Source organism: Rhagoletis pomonella, unplaced genomic scaffold (genome assembly GCF_013731165.1).
Source record: "Rhagoletis pomonella isolate Grant_MI unplaced genomic scaffold, Rhpom_1.0 Rhpom_scaffold_00016, whole genome shotgun sequence".
In the NCBI taxonomy this organism is placed as follows: domain Eukaryota; kingdom Metazoa; phylum Arthropoda; class Insecta; order Diptera; family Tephritidae; genus Rhagoletis; species Rhagoletis pomonella.
The window spans coordinates 2,373,377-2,399,328 of NW_023458570.1; the positions used below are offsets into that span (position 1 = coordinate 2,373,377).

At 33.4% G+C, this 25,952-nt stretch overlaps 1 protein-coding gene across 1 annotated transcript in view; it reads left to right on the top strand.

Annotated features, from left to right (window-relative positions):
• The window catches only part of LOC118749420 (putative neural-cadherin 2), a 580,827-nt gene that overhangs the window by 380,903 nt on the left and 173,972 nt on the right, over nt 1-25,952 (top strand). The window contains exon 6 of the mRNA XM_036484223.1: nt 16,736-16,873. Within this exon, the coding sequence (XP_036340116.1) occupies nt 16,736-16,873 (138 nt within the window). The remainder of the gene's footprint in view (nt 1-16,735; nt 16,874-25,952) is intronic.

Sequence of the window (25,952 nt, forward strand, 5' to 3'; positions counted from 1 at the left end):
ACAAAGTTATAATACCCTTGTGCACAAGTGCGCTCGGGTATAAAAATTGTCCAACACTAAACACTATATGGTAACAAGAATGATATAATACAAGATTCCGCATTCCCGGCGGCGATGAAATTTCTCAATTAAAAGTAAACAAAGCCGAATGGGAGGATAAAATAAATTGTAAAATAGTAAATTTTCTTAATAATAAATTTTTCGACATGAAACGTGGTTTCATTATGTTAAATTTTAAAATATATGATTTATAAAAATAATTAATAGCGAAAATTTAAAACAACGGCGATTTTTGTGAAAGTATTACAAAATTTCAGGGCATCTAAAGTTCCTGAGGCGTTGTTTACATTTACTTGAGAATTGTCAAAATCGGCAAATCCCAAGTAGCGGTTTCTGTAACGTGCCACATTTATTCGCTGCATCGTGATGCGATAAAATGAAACGCTGGCAGCACTCCGCAAGGTTGCATGTTCGAAAAATATCTTGATATGGAAGAAACCGCTTTACACTGTCACGGAAAAAATTCAATGCAATTTTTAGCAACTTCAATCTTGCACTTTGTTATACTAAAATTAATTTTTCTGAAGTCTAATTAAAAAGTTTGCAATTTAGGTGAAATCTTACAGAATTTCTTTAATTTTTGTACAAAATTTTATCCAAAACCTGAGATCTACCACATTTTTTTGAAATCTGTCACATTTTTTTCCAGATTCTACCACAGAGAATTTTTTTAGGTCCGATCACAGGTTTCTGGTACAGAAGGGCTGGTAAATATTGAAAATGTCATTTTGAAATTTTATCCTTGAAATTTCGCATTATTTGTTTTTGAAAAAAATATATGTATGTATATTAAGGGCTTATATAAACTCGATATCATCCTCGAATCTCGTTCTTCAAACTTTGTCGGCTTAAAAATTACGTATTCGTCCTTGTGAATCCAAACAATTTAAATTTTATAAATTCTAAAGAAATTTCCTATATTGGTTACCCTTATTTTTATTCTATATTGCATTGAAATTGTTTAATAATTTTTGGAATTAATCATGTCTCTGAAATAACAAAGTTCTTCAAAATAAATCCTGCGGTCCGAGAGAAAAAATAACAACGCCTCATTAAATAAAAAAGTAGGTTTCAAACCCAGTTATTTATTATTTGTTTCATAGTAGGAGAGCTTTTCAAACAATATAGAAGCAATTTTTTCGATTCAAGTTGTTGAAAAGTAGTGAGTATCTTAATCCCGGGATCCCGGGATTCATCTCGAAAATCCCGGGATCGGAAAAAGCCGAAAAATTAACATCCCTAGTAACGACCCGGCGATATGCCCATAAAACGATTGATCTTTTTGTTGTATTAATTTCTTGGGCATATCAAACATTATCTAAAACTTGTCAACTATAATTAAATTATTTTCTTATTATTTTTTTACAGTACAGTTTAAGGAAGCTCCAACGGTCTGTAAAAACCGTAAGAAAATGCTAAAGTATTTTGTTTGAGTTGAAAATTCAGTACAAATCAGTTCACCTTTTTAAAAATCAGGACATTAACGTACTGATTGAAGAAATGAATAAAATCAGTACAAGAGTTGAAAAATCAGTACTATACTGATAAAATCAGTACGTCTGGCAACCGTAAGTCCAATAGGTGAAGCCTGGAAATTTTATTCTGATGTTATTTTATTCAAAATCATCTATACTTTTTATTATATATATGGTGATACCACATCTAATTTGTCTGAGGGGCAACACGAAAGGGCGAGCCGTGAATATGAGGAAATATGCCACACGTTTAATACTTATTGACAGGTCTTTGATCCATATATAGAGGAAATGAAAAAAGGAGGTTTGAACAATAGTTTGTGCGGTTTATTTTGTTTTATTCTGGGGCTAAGATCCCGTTCAAAAGACAAGAGCTTAAAGCGCGTTTTTATGAAAAGTATATTTCTAAACGCATGCGTTGCAAAAATATTTATTTGTTGTTTTTTGTTTCATAAATTTTTGTTATATTCTTCTTTATACACTTACATATACAGATATTGAATAAAATTTTATTTATATACGTATGTAAATGTATTTAGTTATTATATGAGGCCTTGAGCGCCAGAGTAGCTTTAGTGACACATCAAAAAAAGTTGAGGTGCACCTTAAAATGCATTACCAGAATCGAAGCGCTAATAGCCCGAGGCACAGGGAGCTAGTTTTGTTTTACTATAATATGTAGCATCACGTAGGTGCTATAAATTTTTTATTAAAAGACGGCATTTATTTTTTATAGATCCTTCTTTCTCATATTAAATACTAAAAATTTGTTTGTAGATAGGCTCTTCTGGCCCTCATGGTCTCATATGTGAAATGAATTTGTTTAGTTTTCTTTTAACAAAACTATTTATTGTACCCATGTCTTATTTATGGCAAATAAACGAGGTTTGTTTTTACAATTTACTGTATAATAAAACGTTGTTTTTGACTTCGTAACTTTTAGGTAATTTCATTTGGTAAATTCTGGTCAGAAATGTTTTAATTGTGTGGCAATCGTGCTCGCAGGTCGTACTCGTAGCAGCAATGAGGCGAGGCGCGGAAAGGTCTGATTATGGCAAATTAACTTAACTTCACGTAATTTAAAAGCTGTCACTTCATCTACACTGAGGGAAATAATGCATAGTAAAAATGAATACTTTATATTTGATTATCGTTTAAAAATGTTCGAATTTAAAAATAATATTTCCATACAAAATTTATTACGCACGTATTTGACTGTTCACATCTGAGTATAGGTGCGTTCGTTTAAAATCTCCAGTAAAAACGAACCAACAGCAAAATTCCGGCAAAATGTCACCAGTTCTCTCACAAGCGAAAAATATCCAAAACAGTACGCGAACAGAAAATTTGCAGAAACTTGCCAGTTAGACGAAGAGCTGATATAATTTTTGTTTACATTCAAAAGTGTAAAATTTCAAAACGTACGAAAACTCATCACAAAGTGGTATCCTGACACAGTTTATTGATTAAACAAATAACTACTTTCTTCTTACAAGTTTAATTAGTCGCATTTTGTAATTTTTAACTTCCAAACCATCAAATTCAATTTTGTGATTTGCGTAAATTGAAACCGGCTGTTTTTGATCAGCTGTTTTCCTGTTGGCAAATTGCTGTTGGCAAAAATTTTTCCAGCAGAAACCAGCAGCTTCCCCTCAAAATGAAATGTGACTTTGCTCTCTCAATTTCCCCTCCTTTGCAAGTTTTTTGCGTACGCGAACGCAAAAACCTGAAAGTTTTGGTTAAATATGAACAATTAACAGCTACGCGAACGCAACTTATATATATGAGTGTACATCAGTGTTGCCAGAACTTTTTGGACGAACCGGCTAAATTGACAAATAAAACCGGCTAAAAACGGCTAAAATGTTTCAACTAAATTTCACATGTTTTACTTAAATAAATCACGAGTAAAAAGACTATTTCTTGGAGAGAAGTTACAAATTCGAGCCGGAAATAATTTTGCCAGCTAGAATTTGCAATTAGGAAAAACATATGATTGTGGCACATGGTTGGATTTTTTGTCGACGACAATTTGAATAAACAAGTTCGTTAAATTTAAAAATTTACAAACTGGAGCGATTTTAAAATGAAAAATGTTAGTTAATACTTGTTTACTTAATTAATTTAGTTATGATTGAAACGTATGTTGAAGAAAGTCGGACTGACAAGATATATATACGTAGATCCTGTTTTTTGCACCTCTGAAAGAATTTTAAAAATTCTATACAAATTTCTTTTGTTTGAAATGCAACCATGGACACTAGCTAGCATAAAAACTTGCAAATTTGCGTTCGTACTGAAAATTGCAAGTTTCTCTACATGAGAGAGAATTTGGGAGCTTTTTTTCTTACTATCTGATATTTTGAGTGATAATTCTCGCTGGATTTTCGACGAACAAACCTATTGTCTTCCCTACAAGGCCTTTTCAGACTAACCGATTCTCAATACACTCAAATAGAAACCAATACACATAAAAGACGCTGTAAAAATTTCCCTTCAATTTTAAGGCAGTAACACAACGACCTTAAGTTAACATCAACCGAGGCCATATGTTGACAAGGGATGCAAAATCACAGTTACACAAAAGAACTGGTCAGATTTTTCAGAAATCCCTTCAATTTTGATGTAAAATATGATGCCAAAAGACTGCAGATCTCCCATTTAGATGACCGGTCATATGACCGGCAGATGTCTCGTAGGATTCCCAGAGAGTTTTGCTTTACATAGAAATGTGTGCTCTTTTATTTTCATTTTGACTCACTTCAGTGTTGGTTCCTTTAATTCAAGTTGGCATTCGGTTTTTGAAATTCAAATAAGTTCTCAGCAAAAAAGTTTGTTTGAAAAAATACATATGTGTACATAGTGCTTGAAAATATTAATTTTTCCCTTACCTTCAACCTTTGGGAGTGGGCAAAAATGATGTTTTGTAATTTAGGCAGAATTGAATATGCGCTATCTGGGAAGACAATATCTACATGTAATATTTATTCTGTTTGTTGGCACTATATCCAAACACAAACGCATCTTAAGTGTCTTAACAGTGAAACAATTTCTTATTTTCTAAGTTTGCGAATAAAACTTCACACTTAAAATTAAGACATTTATAACAAACGTTTTATGAAGAAAATCCCTTCTTCGTTTAAAATAAAAATAAGCGAAATCGGCCCAATTTCATACAACCCTGCCTGACATGAAAATTTTCTCCACGATAAGGCTAGTAGCCATTTCTAACAGATTTTGGGTCGCTTAGTCAAAAATGGAAACATATATACATATTTGAAATTTAAGAAAACAAAGCAAATAGCAAAATCGGCTAAAAACGGCTAATTTTTTTCTGCAAAACGGCTAACAAATCGGCTGCCGGCTAAATCGAAATTTCTCCGGCTGTTTTCTATCGCAACCGGCTAAATCTAGCCGGAAACCGCTAAAATGGCAACACTGGTGTACATACGCACCCCAAGCATGCAGAGCGCCGCTCTGAGAGCGGTGACAACACACATTCATACATAGTACATGTTTATCCGTACAAATCGTGTGCTGTGGTGTTGATGGATATTCAACATTTGAAAGCAAATTTATATGTCTGGCTGTAGCTGAGTGCGCAAAGATGCATGCCACAATTTGTTGATATCCAGAGATGGTGAGGGTTCGAATTCCACTGCAGGCAACATGCAGGTTAAATATATATATTTTTTTTAGTTTTTGTCTGATTATTCACTTCACGGATGCTTTTTCAGAACGAACGCGGTCATTTTCATATGCGCGTAATTGAATTGAATATTTACCAATATACAGTACTTTCGTTGACGTTTATAGTAAGATCAATTACGTTTCTATTTGATTTTAATATTTTTTTCCCTCAGTGTAGGAAAAAAAATGGCCATGGTCCGCCTTTTTTCTTGGATCCTAATGGTATAAAAAATATTTGGGGCAAATTAATAGGTTCGGTCTTAGGGAGAATATTGAATTTTTTTTCAAATGCTTATGTCGGCCGCTGTGGTGTAGTGGTAAGCAGTGCGCGCTTTCACTCATCAGCACCTGGGTTCAAGCCCTGGTCAAAGCAACATCGCAAAAAATATAGAAAAAAGGTTTTTTCTTAACAGCGGTCGTCCCTCGGTAGGCAATGGTAAACCTCCGAGTGTTCGGAGTCGGCGTAAAACTGTAGGTCCCTCCGCTTTGTGTGACAACATCAAAGCGCACGCCACAAGTCGGAGGAGAAGCTCGGCCAAACACTAACATATGTGTAAGCGCCAATCTATTATTATTATTATTATGTTTCGAAAATAATTGAACTTATTTTCAAATTGTGGATATGGTTGGAAAGGAAATTGAAATACCTTCCATTCGATATGTGTATCTATACATACGTTCAGAGTTATGAAAAATGCATTAATGGTATTTAAAGCAATAATGTTAATGTAAAAAATTAATGCATTAATTTATGAAATTTAATGCAATTGAATATTTCAATGCTTTAATTCTGAAAAATGTAATGCTAATGAAATTTTTTTTTCATTAAATTGCCCAAGCTAATGCTAATGAAAAAATTTAGAGCACTAAAATGTTTAATACTTTTGCTCGTTTGCATTATTAAAAACCATTAAATTTATTTTCTAGTAAAATATAAATAACATCTTTTGGAAGGACTTGGAATAATTACTAATAGTTTTTTCAGCTTCATTATATTATGTGTGTTTGTAGAAAAATTCTTCTAAACATTGTTAGATGTTTTATGAAAATGAAAGCCAATGTGCATGCAACGCAGAGTGCTTTTGTAGCTTTTTTTTGTGTTGATTGTTGATGCATACCGATTACATATATTAAGTATGAGCCAAAAGCGGACAGATAGCCAGTTTAGCAGCGCATGTACACGACTGAGGACCTACTCTGATCTAAATCAATCAATAAACCGTTTTTTAGTTCCGTTTGACAATGTGATTTTACCTATTTAACGACAAATGCCATTGAACTTGACATAGTGAAAACCAGCCTTACGTCCGTCACTATCTTTTTTTACCTTAAAATTCTACCCTCAACGTCAGCAAAGAATTTTTACTTCAAAATAAAATTAGTTAATGGGTTTTTAATGCTTGTTATAATTTTAATGCAATAAATTATTGCAATAGTATTTATTTAAACATTTTAATGTTAATACAAAAAAAAAATCATTAGCATTATTTCTTCGGAATTAATGCATTGGAATTTTTATTTACATTAAAATGCTATGCATTAAAAAATTTAACGCATTTTTCACAACTCTGCATACGTTATATACATATTTCGAGAAAAACTAAAAAAAACGAAATTATATTCATTTTATAATAGAAACGTATGCATTTTTCTAAATAAGTAACTAACTATATTGAAAGAATTATTTTATTCAAAATTTTCTCTATATTCAAATATTTTTTTGTTCTGATAAGCATAAAAAGGTCATTATTTCGTTTTCTTAGGTTTTCTCGAAATGTTTACTTATTATATGTATAGATATATACATAATGGATAAAAGGCATTTGAATTACCTTTCCATCCATATCCACATTTTGGAACTCGGTTCAATAATTTTCGAAAAAAAGAGCTTTTGAAAATGTTGAAAGTTTCACTTTTACCGCACCTTTTAATTTGCAGCAAAAAAAATTATACCGTCAAAATCAGGAATAAATGGCGAGACATTTTTCTGAATATTCTCTTTTTTGTGCCATAACGATGGTAAAAATTAATTACAACTTCTAAGAAAACATTGTACGCTTATTCGCCCTCCCAAATATATTTCACAGTTCAATTTAGATTGAAACGTGTGCTCGAAAAACACATGTTATATGCATGCAGTGTTGCCGTTTTAGTCCTTTGGTGGCAAGATTTAGCTACCAAATACTTTTTTTGGCCACATAAATTTAAAATTGCCCCTAGCCCTTTTTTTAGCCCTTTGGAGAATTTATTCATACTTGGCATGAAAAAGTTGTATATGCTTAATTTGATCTCATTTTTTTTTCATTTATGTAAGAGATGAATTTTCACACTAAGAAAGACTGATATATATATGTATTGTAGCTTCCTTACGTTTTTATACATAGATACCGTAAAAGTGTTAGGGCTGTTAACTTATCTATTAACGATTTAAGTATAGTTTAAAATATATACGTTTACGGCCCTTAATATGCTTAATTTGTTAAATGGCCCATGAAGTCGATTGACCGTGTATGTTCGTTCTTGTGGTTTGATTGTACCAGCTGCTGGTGCGACTACAAAAACTATTTGAAAATTTTATGATTGTACCAGCATGCTGGTGTCGTGAGTGGTGAAATTAATTCAATTTTCTAAGTAAAAACTATTTTGGCGGAAATTTGTTCACTATATGAGTCAAAGCCGTGTTTGTGGAAGATTAGGATTTCGCGATAGAAAAATTATGAAATTTCGGCTCTAATCATTTCGATCTTTCCTGGACCAGCATGCTAGTATATGCTGGTTATATGCTTCGAGCCTGATGGTACAATCACTTGATGGAGCCAGCAAGCTGGTGTCGTATATTTCCCCTTTTATACAAAAAGGTTTTTGGTTGGATAAAATATTAGCTTTTTTTCCAGAGTTCATTGTTTTTCTATACCATTACTTATTGAAAATGTTTACGTGTATAATTATATATGTATATGTAAGTAACAAAATTTTAGCTACCATTTTTAGCCACTACGACTTTTTAGGTATTTTTTAGCCCTTTTTTTAAAGGAATTTGGCTACCACTAAAAATGATTCGCGGCAACACTGTATGCATTTTTGAAATATTCATTTTTTTTGTAAATTGCGATGTAGGTTCTGCGCAAAAATATTGTGGATGGCGTAGCCGGAATTATATGCACCAGAAATATTGTATACCTTCCCTGCAGGGAAACCGCGGACTGGTGCATAAAATTTCTAGTTCCGTACAAGATCTTTATCGCCAAAAACGAACCAGTCCGATAGTAAGTAGATCCCCACCAGTTCAAAATCAGCGAAATGTGGGTCTCTTAAAAAAACTATTTTAATTCTCTTTTTTCATTAGAAATCTATATCTAAAGTGACGAATTTAGAACTGGTTCGGAATTATAGAAAAAGGGACGCAGAACGAACTAGATCTTATCTGTCGAATTTATAACTAGTTCGAAACGATCGAAAAAGGGATGCAGCGGGGGCTTGTTTACTTTACATAGATATGTGTTTGGCGGCTTTTTCGTTCAAATGCACCTTCATTCTGCACTTCGCAGATGCTATTTCATAGTTTGGTAATACAAAACAAAACTTTGTATTAACATACTAACATCTTGGGGCCAACTGGAATGTAACAAATAACAGCGAGCACCTCTGCAAAGTCAGCTACAGCCAAAGGTATGTAAACGTACATTTCTTACAATCATTCAAACAAATTTAATTTCAAATTGAAAAAAAACGTTTCTTTGAAAATAATGTAAATCGCACACACGGAAGAACCAAAAGATTGAAAAATCATGATACTTTTCTCTTTCGTCTGTCGATTTTAGAACTGGTTCGGAACTATAGAATTTAGGACTAGTTCGGAACTATCGAAAAAGGGATGCAGCGGGGGGCAATTGACACTTCCTAGGACATCGCCATGTTAAATTCGCCAGTTGTTTGTATGCAAAAGAGATTTATCGCGAACCAGTGCTGGGTCTAAACGTACTACATGCGCACCAGTTTAGAACTAGAGATTTTCCCTACAGGGTTTGACTATATTAACCACTACACACTTATTTTCAAGCAAAAATGCGTGTATGTATGTGTACTTTTGCGACAACTGAGCCAGTGTGGCATCAGGCCACCAGAAAAAGCCAATTTTTCCAAAACAAAAGCGCCAAGTTTTTATTATCATGTTTAATCATTTTTTTGATTTAGTAAAAAGTGTATATACATATCCATTTCCTCACGTTTTTATTAATAAATTAATTTCAATACATTTATAACAACGGAAAACATATTTAATTTACCTATTCCTCACATTTTATTTAGTAAATGAATTCCATCTTAATGTAGAATATTAGTGTATAGTGTATCAAATAAAACACCTCTTTGAGGTAAAATTTTCGAGTGACGAAAGCTGAACTAGAAACACAAAATTATTGATATCAATTTCGTGACGAAAATTATACGCATTTTTTAACTGCCTTTGAAACGTACGGAAAATCTTTTTTTATTTATTCGGAACGTTGCAAAAGTTCTGTTTTTTATTTTGTGTTTCTAGCAGTATACGCAATCATATCCTCTGTATTCGAAAAAATTAAAATTAAAAGCAAATTATAAGAAATGATAAAAACTTATCAACTTGGTACCAACTTTGGATACAATAAACAACTGTATTCGTCTGATTGTCTCGTTAGTATATTTTTGTTAAGATTTCTACCGGGTATGTGGCGCACACATGGGCTTTTTTAAGAAGTTTTACTTCTATCACGTGTACGATGTTGCACTCGTGCTATTAAACTAATTCTTTTTCTCAAGTAGTTTTGCTCAGTGCACGGTTAAAAGTTTCGGTTTTAATTTAAAAATTTTTAGACTACATACATATATGACCAAACTAAGTTCAGTTTCAAATACAAACCTTCCAAGATTAAGATTAAAGAGAGCACCTATGTTGGGTTTAGAATTTAAACAGTTTTTGACCCAAACATTTCCATAATTTAGAATAAAAAAAAGATCTTAAATTTCATGCTCCGTCTGATGGGGATTGAACGCGAACAGCCTTGGCAGCAACCAATTGTCAAGCAATCAAGCATCTTTGTACACTCAGCTACAGCCACGCATGTAAACGTGCTTTCATATGTTGAGTTTGAATCAACACCACATTTCGCTGTGTGCAAACATATTCTATTTCGGTTTAGATTTTAAACCAACTTTTCGATATATGAAACCTAGAAACTAGAATTAAAACTTTTGGTTTGAGTTTTAAACCACGAACTTTTTCGACTAAAATTTAAACCAGAACATATTAAAAATTGCGTAAAACGATTGACTGGTTTAAAAAGTAGACTATAAAAAATTAAAAAAGGCAGTAGTCCCAGCGCGGTTTAAAAATTAAACCCAAATTTTTGACCGTGTGGCAATTTACATATCACCCAAATCCCTCGCATGAGTTATTATCGGTAAAAAATTGCGTACGCTCAAATCTGGCATCGCTGCAGCAAGTACTTTGTCACGCCAGTGAATCAGTGTTGATATTTTAAGTACAATTGTACTTTTTTCAGTACAACTAATTTTAAAAAGTACAAAAGTACAATTTGCCGATTTTAAGTACAATTTCAATATCAAAAATACTTTTTGTACCAAACGCTCAAATCTCTTCTAGCACTTTGATTCTTAATCCGTTTACATTTAAGTAAATAGATATACCTATATTTCATAAACGTGATTGTGAACAGTAATATTAGTGATGTGTGTTATGGTGATTGCGATTTCTTATCACCGGCGGGTGAAATATCCCTCATCGCTATTTATTTTGAAAAAATCTTTGGAAATGCAATTCACCTAATGGCGATCCTGCAGAAATAGAAGTAATTGGGCAATTCGTGGGTTGAAAATAAAAAAGTATATGTAAATTCCATGCGTTGAAATTAAAAATTTCCCGGGAAGATTTACATTTTATCAATAGTGATCTCATTTTATGTTCATTAATATGAACTAACTTTTTAAGTAATTTTAATTATTGTTTTTTATAAAATGGTAGCGCATTGTCTAACAAAAACCTTGCAAATAAATCCAAACTTGAAAGATTGAAAAAAAGCAACATAGTTTCATAAAATTTTCACAGTTTTTGTTCAGAATTTGTAGACATGTTTTAGGTTAACATTTTTTTAGCCCATTCATTCTAGTATAATAAGGTGCAAGTTTGAAGTGTCTAAAAAATACCATTGATTTTTTGAGTTTTTCTGTTTGCGGTGTTGCGCACTTTCTTCCATATAACGAACGTTCGCATTTTATCATATATGGATGAATGCGCGTATAGCGTTGTTGTATTTTATTCCAATATTTTAAATTAAGCTTTATTTGTATAGTTTTTGTTAGACAATGATAAAAAATATAATAAATAGCCAAAAGTAGGTGACCGTAGCATTTTGTCGCGGGGTGTACTTTTAAAAATGTGAAATATAATTCAAGAATTTATTTGTGTATAATTTAAGTTAAACTCTACGCTGAATGAAACTTAGTTTAACTTAGTGGGACTTTCTGACAAGACAGACTATTACTTTATAGGCCAGCTGAAAAGATCTCAATGATAAGTTACCATAAATTAAGCCTACACTAACTGAAGCTGTACATTGAATTGAACAATAAACACACTGCAGTAGACAACAAAATTGGTTTTGTTTGGTTGCGGGAAATTGGAGGTAATGCATTGCCGGAAATGGTGAAAAGTACAATTAAGCTCCAAAAGTTACACTTTTTGTCATTAATTTAGTACAATTTAAAAATCTCAAATATCAACATCCTTTATAAGTTTAAGCACATACGATCAAATGTAAAAAAAATATTTAAAATTGCGGATCCGAAAGAAATATAATATAGTTGCATTGAGCTACGCAAAAATAGTGCCGAAAATCAATCGATTGTGCTGAAGGTGTCGGCTGCTTCCGAAAGGGGCGAAAATGGCACAATGCACACTCATTATCCAGCACTGTCACACATACAATCTCACTATTCTGTTGACTTCGTTTTCCCCTTCCGACAACTTTTGGTTTCCGCGCTTGCCAAGTACCGCGACACATATGTGCTGATTTGGGCATCCCTACCTTTGACAATAGAAGGGGGTTTCTCCGCTCCACACCACAAAATCATTGTACAAGAAACTAGACATTTCCTTATTTAATGATTCCCTCATTTTTATTTAAAAAAAAATACCAAAATTATGCAGATAAAAAGGCTGTTTATTGAAAAAAACGTAAGAATGAGAGAGAGCTGCTAGTTTCTGCTACTTTTTTGGGTTAAGAAACGCTTTCCAACAGATTCTAGTGAGCCTAATGCATACGGTGACCATCCGTCCTCTATTTCAAAGGACAGTCCTTTATAATTGTTTTCAAAATAAAGGACACTTTGTGTCCTTTATTTCTTAAACTGTCCTTTAAACTCTTAAACGCAGAATATGAAAAATAAAAATGTCCCTTATAAAATATAATGAAAACCTTCGCCAGTTAGTTTCGCACCCCACTTAAAGGTTTATATTTAATCGGTTATCTTTGTACAATCTATAAAGCACAGGGAAAGTTGTGCCCAGGTTCGTGTTGCACGCTGAGTTTCCAGTTTCACTGAAAGAGAACAATAAACCCCCAGCTACACAGTGGTTCAAAACTGGCATTTAGTGTTCGTAATTCACTGGAGCCTTCAGTTTTCACTTCATTTGATTAATTTTAATTTATTTTTATGAAAGCTTACAATATTTGCAAGAGACCAGTTGAGCCTGATTTCTGAGAGAAAAAGTAGCAATTTTGAAAAAAATTTATTCTTCTGTTCCAGTTAATAAATATTTCATAACAAAAACTAGTTGAAAACAATAGTATTGGTTCTCTCAAAACAAAAAAAATTAACAAAAAAAATTTTGAAATGTTATAAAAAAATGTTCACCAAAATAAATATTTTTTTTTGCTTGTTGGTAAAAATTGGTTGAAAAATTAAGAATCCGGTGGATTATGAACATTAAATTCCAATTTTGAGCCACTAGCTTCGTCGAAGTCCTTGAAAAGGATTTGGCATCATTTCTCGCTACAGCAGGGGAACTTGTACAATTAAATAATATTAGCAGAACACCCGACGTCGTTCGTGGTAAACAAATGAAAATATAAAACAGTAGTACAAATATTCAGTTCAGCATAAATTAAAGGAGACAAACTATTTTCTTTCAGTTTAAATTAAGGCATCCTTATGTACCATACGTTTAGCCTTATCATGCTTCAACTTCTATATATTTGTCATTATTTTTCGTATTACAAAGCTTGTTTCATTATTAATATTAGGTGGATTAAGGCAACGATAGAATTTTTAAATTAAAACTAGTCTACTACAGTACATTCCGTTTAGCTGCCTATTCGCTTAGCTGTTTTAGTATAGCTGCACTTTCCGGTAGAATGTTTATTTCGGAGTTTTATTCATTATGAATGAACATTTTTCGTTTAACAGGATCGCGGGATCAAAAAAATGATTTAATCTTTCCAATCCTAAATGGTCTAAAGGCTGTAAGGTTTAAAAAAAAATACAGTTTTAAATATCCAAGTGATATAATAGGTGAATACATATTTATCCCCCTTTTAGAAAGTCATTTATATATACTTTACTCTAAACACCTCCCACATATACATATGTCTGCATACCAAATTCCAATATTGTTATAACTTTAGAACTACTTGTTCTCTAAACATGAAACTTTCCCAAAGATCTCCGTATATATTTGTTAATAATGCTGCATTAAAACAAAAAAAAAAAACAATTTAACTTCCAAACTCAACTTTTGCATTTGTAATAACCATCTTCTTAACTTTTATAAAAAAAGTAAACATATCCGCCATTTTGTTTTTAATAAGTAAAGTGTGAATAGACCATATGCGCAGAGAGAGGAAATTTTTATTTCGCGCATTGCGCGACCTTCTATGCATAGATCTTGCTCCGAGGGTACTATACAACACAGGCCTTTTTGTGCATAAAAATGTGTGAATGTATGTCAATAGATTCATGATTCAATAATACAAGGTTAAATAACCTTGCAGTTGTTTCGCTTCCGCATTCTGCCTTAGCCTGTGTTGTTTTCTTTTTTGATTTATAGAAACTACTACTAAAATACGAGGAGAAATATTTTATTCGTATAAAAAGTTCAACGGGCAACACTGCCGATATTTTCATCGATTGTTTCGGGTAAATTCATATTATTATTGCCCAAATTCAAGTAAGTATGCCAAAAAAATTGGAAATTATGGAAATATTTTGAATCAAAACAATAATTTACATATTTCTTTGCAGAGTATCAGAGTTATTCATAATTTGTATTCAACAAGTAATTTTTAGCAAAAAAAAAACCGACTTCAACTCCCATATAAAAAAAAAAAATATATATATATATATCTCATGATCCGCTGATCGGATCTTAACCAGATTAGTATGGGACCACCTCTGAGACACTACCTTTCCGATTATCGAAATCGGTTGACGTGGTCCAAAGTTATGCGGTAACATACATAAAAAAAAAAAAAAAAGATTCCGACGAACTGATAACCTCCTCCTTTTTTGGAAGTCAGTTAAAAAGTAGTGCTTTACAACAAGTGCAGCCGTTGCAAGTAAGTTTTGCGTACTAGGATCCCTGTGTGTCCGTTCACATATGGCTGGCCACTCGGAACTACTTTGGTCAAGTGCAGTCGTTGCATACTTACAAATAAATGTGAAAGTACAAATATTAACAAATATTTTTTCTGGTGCAGGTCAGGATCATTTGTGTATACATCCACGTTGGCTGGTGCATGTATTTTTACCACTGCAGCCTTTGGGTTGGTAAAGTGCAGCCTTTGCATATTTACAAGTAAGTATATCACCCCATAAAAGAGAAAGTGCAAATATTACTAAAGATATTTTCTTGTGTGTGTCTGTCCACATTCGCTGGTGCAGGGATTTTTACCACTGCAGCCTTTGGGTTCGTCGAGTGCAGCCTTTGCATATTTAAAAAAACCAAATGTAATTAAATTACGATACTCAAGATCTAACTTTTAAATGTAACCAATTTAATGACTAACAAGACTGATTGGAGAAAAGAGTTGAAAACATTACCAAAAATTTACATTTTTAAAAAACCAAATGTAATTAAATTGCGATATTTAAGACATATTTTTAAGTGTAACCAATATAATGATTAACAAGACTGATTGGAGGAAATAGTAAAAAAAAATTACAAAAACATTACATTTTTAAATAACCAAATGTAATTAAATTACGATATTGAAGACGTATTTTTAAAGTATAACCAATATAATGATTAACAATACTGATTGGAGAAGAAAGTAAAAAACATTACATAAAAATTACATTTTTAAACAACCAAATGTACACACATTTTTAAAGTGTAAGCAATATAATGATTAGCAAGACTGATTGGAGAAAATAGTAGAAAACATTACTAAAAAATTTAAAAAAAAAAAAAACAAATGTTATTCAATTTAAGATATTGAACGTGTAATTTTTAAATGCAATAAATATAATAATTTTTAAAAGATTAATTTATATGCGTTATATCAACTGCATATTTACTATTTGTATATTTCTTCATATAGTCCCTTTGAATAAACAATTTGTTTGAATTCCGTTAATTTTGTTTTATATGGGCGTGTGTGAACCGGTTACAAAGTTCTATGGGGAAAGCTTTTGAGGAACATTTTTACTATGGTGTGACAGTTTTGGCAATCTGCTGTGAGAAATTAAATCTTTTTTGACAGCAGTAAATTTTTTATAACCGCAGATTTATGCGGAATAAAATATTACAAATTGAAGTGAAATTAATATTTTAAGAAAATATATACCATTGTTGATTGCAGTTCAACAATTTAAGCTTTTATCTAACGAAAAATTACACAATCAACTATCTTTGCGATTGTCAAAATTTTCTATGCATTTGTCAAAAGTTTCACTAGCCTCATGAGCTACTGAAATTTTATTCACCTCATAGCTGTCAAAAGTTTACTCGCCGCCAACTTTGTTACCGATTCACACACGCTCTATATACTGGAATTTCAATGAAACCATGGTTTGTTTTGAATATTTGGGAATATTTGTCGATAAGATTTTTCTTTTGTCAGAATTTTTGTGTGAATGTACATTTATTTCATTTTTGATATCTATATGGCATGTTTAATATACCATAAAAAAGTTAATTCATTGTATATTGTGTAGATAAGTGGAATCTGATTCATAAATATAATTATAATTTATACAAAAACGCATTTCAGAACTACCAGACTACTTTTCCTACTACTTTTTCACAAAAGGGGATGAAATGGTTACCCACTTTCAAGGCAGTCGATTGACACAAATGTCAATATTTTTCCAACTTTGTATTATTGAATCATGGCATTTATGTAATAAAAATCTCCGTCACCTTCAGTCATCATTTCCGAGCTAAACCCAACTGGGTACGCTAGATGATTTATGCTTGTTAACCTTTCCATATTTTTTATTTACCCGATACATAGGTTACTGCCACGGACGATGATGTAGATAGACCGATGAGTATTGTATATTTCCTTACCGGTCAGGGCATCGACCCGGACAACGCAGCAAATAGTAAATTCGATATAAATCGCACAACAGGGGATATTTTTGTGTTAAAGGTAAGTGAATATATGTAGTACTTACATCAGACGTGTTAAATAATGACACTAGATCATAAATTTTAATTTTGATTTTGTTCTCCAGATGCCACTAATCAGTGTGTATGTAGAACCGCTCGCTGATTCCGAAAATCGAGTTTATTTATTTTTGGATGGATACGTTTTCGAAATATTTGCAAGTTACTGTTATTCAGCTTAAAAAACAAAGTGGTTCCACTTAATCAAGTACAGTACAGTAAATGAAAGAAAATAAAATTCTCTATAAACCGTGTATACATCACTTTTTGATAGCCCTGATAGTTTCTCAGAAATTAATTAATCATTCCAGATTTTTCGTTTTTTTGATGGAAAAATGAAAAAATTTTAAACTTTAACAGGGAAAAAAGTAAAAAATTAAAAGTTTCTGTGTAAATATTTTGTACTTGTGTTAAAGCCTGTTCCTTTAGAAAAAAACGGAGCTACTAATGAAGAAAATCGATAAACAAATAAGAAAATAATGATTGGTCAAATAAAAAAAGCGCAAGGATTTTTTGTATGAAATATGAGCAGAAAAGAGTATCACTCATACGCCACGTACACCTGAGTAGGTAGAGTGTTTGCATCGAAAACAAGAGGCGTCAGAAGTAATTAATTAATTTCTCAGAATCTATCAGGACTATGGAAAAGTGTTGTAAATATGTTTTATGGAGAATTTCATTTGCTCTCATTTCCCTTATCTCGTAATAGGATTATTTTATTGGTTCGTAAGATATACGTGATTAAGTGAAACCGCTATTTTTTAAAGCTGAATAACGGTAAATTGCAATTATCTCGAAAAGTTATCCACAGAAAAAAAATTATCTCAATTTTCGGAATCACCGAAGAATTCTAGATGGGAATTGGATAGTGGCATCTGGAGAACATTCTTGCTGTAAACCAGTGTGATTAACGATCATGATGAATATTAATTAATGAGCGCAATTTTTGGTAATCTTTTAAATATTAAACACCATTATTTGCAACTTTGTAGTAATTAATAATGAATTACTTAAAAAAAAAAACATTAACTAATAAATTTTAATTCAATAACTATTTTGTTATTTTTATTATTTTCAATTATTGACGTAGAATACGTCTTACGTTTCAATATGGAGGCTATGCTGAAATGTTGTAGTTGTAATTTTTAGAGCTTCGCGTTTTGCTTATTGCACGAGAACTAATGAAGCAATTTCAAAGAAAAGTGTGGCATTTCAAAGATAAAATTCCAAACCTATCACATTCATTTTTGTAAGTAACCAATTCGATTTCTGTCGTAAAAAGCACGGTAAACATTGGCTTATTTTGGGGTAAATTTTGAGCCTTTAAAGTTCTCCAGCAGCTTATGATTTGCAGATAGAACTTTCATTTTCGGGACATAGATTCTTTGGAGCAATAAAAATATTATCATGTACAGATTTTATATAAATTCATCAAATATTGAGCATTTTAAGGCGAAAAATTGTTGAGAAAATTAGCAATTTTTTTTTATTACCAAAATGCTTGAAAACCGCTCGAATGATTTTGTTTTTGTTTCCTTTAATCAAAAATTCAAGAGTTTTCCTTTCGTTTGGTATATGGGAAGTATTGGTTAATATCTTCTAAGTATGTTTATTTGATTCAAATATATGGGCATAAATGATTTCCCATACAAAATCACTTCGTCATCGTTTTGCAAACACGTGCATGCGGAGGAAGTGAGGGAAGGAGACAAAAAGTATGTATGTGGGCGTAAGTACATATTTCGGTTTTTGATAAACAGATGGCGCAATATTTATAACCTAATCGCAGCGTATTTATGTACAGTGAAACCCGCTTAAGTACCCCCCGCTTAAATACCTAACCCGCTTAAGTAACCAACTTTTTTGGACAATGTGAATTTTTGAATGTAATCTGAAGAAAATCCCTCTCTTAAGTACCTCCCGGCTTATTTCCCCAACCCGCCTAAGTACCTCAATTTTTCGTATCCCATTTACCATTTTACCTATAACTTTCCTCTTTGAAGAGCTCTTTTAAAATTCCTTAAAATATTTACATATTTTGAATCTCAGTGGCAGCGTTACACACCTTCGGCAAAAAAATTATAATAAATCAACGGTAATTTGTACCCACTTGAAACTTGCACATTATTACACCAAAATTGAATGGGCTATAAAACTGTACACTCAAAAAACGCATCTGAGAAAAAAAATTTTAATTTTCATGCAATTTTTTCTTTAAGTGTTCTATAAAATCTTAAGCTTAGGTTTACATGGTATTTGTTAGGGAATGAACTGTATTTTAATTGAAAAATCTTAAATAAATACGTATACTTATTAAATGTTTATATTTTATTCAAGGATTTATGTACATATTTATGCAAGTTAACAAAAAGATATAACTCATCAATAATTATGTTCGCTTAAGTACCCGCATTGAGGTACTTAAGCGGGTTCTTTTAAGTACCCACCCCGCCTAAGATGTAACTCATCAATAATTATGTTCGATGCGGGTACTTAAGCGGGTTCTTTTAAGTACCCAACCCGCAAAGGTAAAAATAAAAACAAAAACAAAGTTGCGTAAAGATAAAGGCAAAAATGAAGACCAAGGTAGATTTAAAAACTTTACTTATATAAGGGCGAAGGTGAACGGGAATATGTATATGAAGAATATGATAAACATAAAAATAAAAACAAAGATAAATATAAAGAAAAGGATGAGGATGAGGATACCGATAAAAGTATAGATGAAGATAGAGGAAGAAAGATTAAAGTAAAGGTAGTTGTAGAGAAAAGGATATAGATAGAGGCACAGAGACTCAATCTGGGAACTTTTTTGGGATTTTAGAGATTTTCGGGATTGTCGTGACTTATCGATATAATCGATATTTCGTCGGTTTTGTGATCGATATGTTCATCGATTTTGTTATCCAAATTTTTATCGATTTTGTTATCGAAATTTTTATCGATATTGTTATTGATTCTGCTATCGACATTTTCGGAACTTATAATGATCGATATTTTATCGATTTTGTTATCGATATTTTTTATCGAATTTGCTATCGATATTTTTATCAGTTTTGATATCGAGCTTGTTATCGATATTTTTATTGATTTTGTTATCGATTTTGCTATCGATTTTATTATCGATATTTCTATAGATTTTGATGTCGATATTTTAATCGATTTTGTCATCGTTATTTATATAGCTTTTATTATCGATATTTTTATTGATTGTGTTAACGATTTTGCTACCGATATTACTATCGCTTTTGTTATCGATATTGTAACTGACTTTTCTATAGATATTTTAGGAACTTATCGATATTTTTTATCGATTTGGTTATCGGTTGTTTTATCGATTTTGTTATTGATTTTGCTATCGATTTTACTATCGATATTGCTATCGGTTTTGCTATCGATTTTACTATCGATATTATTATCGATTTTGCTATCGATTTTGTAAACCATATATTCATCGATTTTGTTGTGAAGCAACACATCAATATTTTAATCAGTTTTGTTACCGATATTTTTATCGGTTTTGCTATCGATATTGTTATCGCTTTTGTTATCAATGTTCTCATCGGTTTAATTATCGACATTTTTGTCGATTTTGCTATCGATATTGTTATCGCTTTTTATCGATATTTTTATCGATTTTGTTATCGACTTTTTATAGATTTTGTAATCGATTTTTTGATAGATTTGGTAATCGATTTAGTTAACGATTTTGTTATCGATATTTTTATCGGTGTTTTTTACGATATTAAACTCGATTTTGAAATCGATATTTTCATAGATTTTTTTTTATCGATTTTGCTATCGATATTATTATCGTTTTCGTTATCGATATTTTTTTCTTAGTGTGGCTACAGAAGAAGTGCTCAACTGTTTGTTTCTCCTCCTCATCTCTGCAACTTCTGCAATATTCATAGGATAATATTCCTAATCTCGAAGCGTGCCTACCAAATAGCCATGGACCGGTTACACCAGGCATGACCGTCGAAATGTTCTCCCTTGAGAGACTGAGCTCTTCGGTTTTTATACCTTTCATGAGCATGAAATGGTATTATAACTTTGGTCCGATGTTTGTAAGTACCAGAATAAGAAGAGATAGACCCATTAAAATGTATACTTAAATGCTCAGAACGGCGAGCTGAGTCGATTTAGCCATGTCCGTCTGTCCGTCTGTCTGTCTGTCTGTCTGTCTGTCTGTCTGTCTGTCTGTCTGTCTGTCCGTCTGTTTGTATGCAATCTAGTCTCTCAGTTTTCGAGATATCCGGATCAAATTTGGTAGGTGGGTGTATTTTTATAATGTATTAATCATTTGTCGGAACCGGAAGAATCGGACCACTATAACATATAGCTCCTATACAACTGATTGTTCAGATATGAGATTTTTCGTTATAACTTCTCCATTTATGCAGCTGGGAACATGGCATTCCGCAATATTTCCATCCATTATCAAAAACATGCTTACAGTGAAAATGGCGAAGATCGGGTCGCTGTAACCTATAGCCTCCATACAACCGATTGTTCAGATTCGGGATTCTTTGTTATAACTTCTCCATTTATGCAGCTAGGAACATGAAATTTTGTATTACTTCTACCCATTATCAACAGAAAACTTAGAGTAAAAATTACAAAGATCGGGTCACTATAACCTATAGCTCTCATACAACTGATTGTTCAGATATAAGATTTTTCGTTATAACTCCTCCATTCATGTAGCTAGACACATGAAATTTTGCACTGTTGTCACTTATTATCAAAAGAATACTTTTAGTGAAAATGGCGAAGATCGGGTCGCTACAACCTATATCCACCATACAACTGATTGTTCAGATATGAGATATTTTGCCATAACTTCTTCATTTATACAGCTAGAAACATCAAAATTCGCACAGTTTTCACTCATTACTAACAGAATACTTACAGTGAAAATAATAAAGATCGGGTCACTATAACATATATCTCCCATACAACTGATTGTTCAGTTATGAGAATTTTCGTTATAACTCCTCCATTTATGCACCAAGGGACATGAAATTTTGCAATACTTCCACCCATTAACACCAGAATATACAGTGAAAATAACAAAGATCGGGTCACTTTTACATATAGCTTCCATACAACTGATTGTTCAGATATGCGATTTTTTGTTATAACTACTCCCTCTATGTAGCTCGAAACATGAAATTTCGCCCTATTTTCACTCATTATCAACAGAAAGTTTACAATAAAACTAACAAAGATCGGGTCACTATAACCTGTTTATTGCCTCCATCCAACTGATTGTTCAGATAAGGGGTTTTACTGTAAAACTCCTTTATTTGGACAGCTAAAACCGATAAATTTCGTAAGCTATTTTTTAAATAATAATACAAAGTCTACTGAGAAAATCGTCAAAATCTATGCTGTATAATCATAATCTCTTGTACCACTGATTGTTCAGATACCAGTTTTTGCGATATATGTATCTCCTTTATGTAGGAAGCTAAACCCATTAAATTGTGTTACCGGTTTACGTACCGATCACACAGTAGTGAAAATCACTTAGATTGGTGCTATATAAGGTATATCTTCCATACCTCTGATTGTTTAGATATGGTTTTTTATATATGTATCTCCTCTATCTATGCCTGCTGTGAATATATAAATTTATTCAAATGCAGTAATCTGTTAAAGTAAAATTTTCAGATGCTCATGTAAGGTATGAAGTCTTCGGTATAGCCGAAGACAGCGCTGCTCTTACTTGTTTTTCCTATCAATTTGCGGCCATAGTAGCCTAGTTGTTGTACACGTATTTTCGCCTAACCATGACCTATTGGCCTCTTGAATGATGTTATTTCTAATTCTTAATTTGCAGGTTGTCATGGGTATCCCAATCTTACCTCTGCTCTCACACAGTGGAAGATTGGTACCTTTAAGGGCTAGCTCATCTGATCTGCAATTTCCTTCAATATCTCTATGTCCCGGTACCCATATGAGGCTGACCTTAAACACGGTGCTAATATCATTTAGAGCTGTCCGGCATTCCTGTGCATCCTTTGAACTTAGCATTACCGCATTCATTGATTTGATGGACGCCTGGCTATCCGAGAAGGTATTAATCGTAGTCTTCGTTACGGCATGTGTATTAAGGTACACAGCCAGCTCTTTTATAGCTAGAACCTCGGCCTGGTTAACGCTGCAGTGTTAATCCCCATCTGATTCCGACCGCTTTTTAACATCTGTATAATGCAACATTGGCCTTCTTAACTCTCTCCTCTGTATTAAGTTTCCACGTAAGCTTCCTATCTAATATGAGCTATAAATATTTAACATTCTCCTTCAAAGGAATCTCCACACCTTTGAAAACTAGCGGGGAGCCTGTAGGGAGCATATGTTTCCTTGTAAAGAGAGTTACTTCAGTTTTATCGGGGATTAGTCCCCTTCTCTCTGTTCAGTTTCTAAGCATGTCCATATTAGAGCGCAAAATTTTCATTTGGGTATTTGGGTATTTGCTTTTAACGGCAATTGCCAAGTCGTCAGCATAGGCAGTGAGGTGGCAACCTCCCCAGTAGGGCGTTCACTAGCAAAGTCCAGAGAAGAGGGCAGATAACCCCTCCCTGAGGAGTGCCTCTGCAGACCTGTCTGCGTATTGTAGTGTTGCCTCCATTATCCTCCGCCTGACTAGTAAAGTCTCAATCAGAGCAACCACGCTAGGGTCAACACCAAAATCTTCGAAGGCACCCGTAATGGCGCTTGCGTTGATGTTGCTAAAGGCGCTTTCTATGTCTAGGAAAGCAACCAAAGCATACTCCCTATCTGATAAGCTATTTTCCACCAACCCGTCAAGCGAGTGTAAAGCGCTGGGGAGCGCCTACTGGTTGGTATCACGCCCCGTGAGTACTCATCCACTATCCTCTCTAAAGCAATGTGAGATTAATTGGTCTGAAATCTTTGGGATTAATGTGGGAGGCCCTACCTGCCTTGGGTATGAAGGAGACTTTCGTCGCTCTCCAGCCTAGCGGAATATAGCCCATGTTAAGACGGCTTCTTATAATGACTTCGATAAACGGGGAGATAGTAACCCGTGAATTCTGCAATTCTGCCGGGTAAATACCATGAGGTCCCGGTGATTTATATGGACCATAAGTCCATAAGCCCAGACTTTTGCATTTGTAATCATTCGGTTACCTAGGTCAGATCTAGGAGGAGACCTAATGATTCCTTGCTCGTCGTGGTCCATGTGTTCCCTTTACCCTTAACATAGCCTAGGTTACATGACGACTTGGCAAGAATTGTATCCTCTATTCCCTTGTAGTAGTTTTGCCAGGATTCACGTTTGGCAGTTCTAACTATCTTTTTGTATATTTTCAAGTCCGCCTTGTAGATTTCCTGGCCTTCGAACGTTCTCGTGGCTGTAGACCTATTGAAAAGTGTCCTGTTAAATTCCCGTAACGAGGATAAATGTTTTGTCCACCAAGGTGGTTTTTCCCCTCTGTGGCGAACAACCGGACATCCGTCCAGCTCCACACGCGTGGTGGGGTCGTAGGGAGGCATCTTTGGCAGTAAAGACCTTAGTTCTTTGTTGTAAACTCCCTAGTCGGTCTTTCGTATATTTCTAAACTCGCTGACTTGGGGGGTCCTAACATCTATTTCATATTCAATGTAACGATGGTCAGAGTAGGAATTTTCATTCGAGTCTCTCCATCTCTTGATATTATAAGCAAATATGTCATAAATCAGTATTATAGCCAGAACTTCTTCTCTGTTCTTTGTTATTAAGGTCGGCTCTGAGCCTAAATTCATAGCACTAAGTTTATTTCCTAGAATGAAGTCTAATAATGACTCACCTCTTTCACTAGTATCAGTACTTCCCCACAGTGTATTGTGGGCATTAGCGTCACCACCAAATGTTTGTTCTTGGAAGCTGCCTCCTTCACCAGCGCCAGAGCCTCATCTGGTGCGGCGTCCTCCTCGTGGGGCATGTAGGCAGAGGCTACCCAGAAGCTGTTTTTGTCCAGCTCAATGCTTGCCGCTACCAAGTCGCCACTGCTAAGCTGTGGAAGCAAGAAGACGTTTATGTTGTTCTTTGCCAATATGCAAGCCCGAGTCTTACCTGCGTTTTGTAAGGCAAGGAATTCATTTTTATTTTCAATTTTAAAAGGTGTCTTTTAAAATTTCCTATGCAAATAACATATAAAAAAATTTGTTTTCATTAACAATGTCATAAATTTTTAACCATTAAACAAGTTTTTTCTGTGCGTTTTCTTGTATTAAATTCTCTAATTACCCTGAAGTTGGATGTCTTAGGGAGGATTAAGAGTATTTAATATCGAATAAATCACCTCTTTGAGGTAAAATTTTCGAGTTACGAAAGCTGAACTAGAAACACAAAATTTATGATATGAATTTCGTGACGAAAATTATACGCATTTTTTAACTGCCTTTCAAACGTACGGAAAATCTTTTTATTCATACGAATCGTTGCAAAAGTTCTGTTTTTATACCCGAGCGCACTTGTGCACAAGGGTATTATAACTTTGTTCACATAACGGTTGTTTGTAACAGGCAAAACGAATCGAGATAGATATAGACAAATGTATACATAAATGATCAGAATGAAAAGAGCAATCAATTAAGCGGTGACTGTCTGTCCGTCCGTCCGTCCGTCCGTCCGTCCGTCTGTGCACACGATAACTCGAGTAAAAATTGAGATATCTTAACGAAACTTGGTACGTGAACTTCTTTTGGGCGTGGGACGGATGGTGTTGAAAATGGGCGAAATCGGATAATAACCACGCCTACCTCCCATATAACGGTAATTTTCAGAAAAACGAAAACTGCGATATTTTAGTAACTACTGAAGATAATTCACTCAAAATTGATATTTGCAATGAGTTTTAGACGAAAAATAAGAATATTACAAAATTTTGGCAAATGGGCGTAGCCACGCCCACTTATGGTTACATGCGTATATCTTGGTAACCGCTAAACCAATTTCTTCCAAACTTGGCACAGTTGTTGGTCCTGGCACAGCATACCAACTGGCCGAAAATTTCTAAAATCGGACAATAACCACGCCCACATCCCAT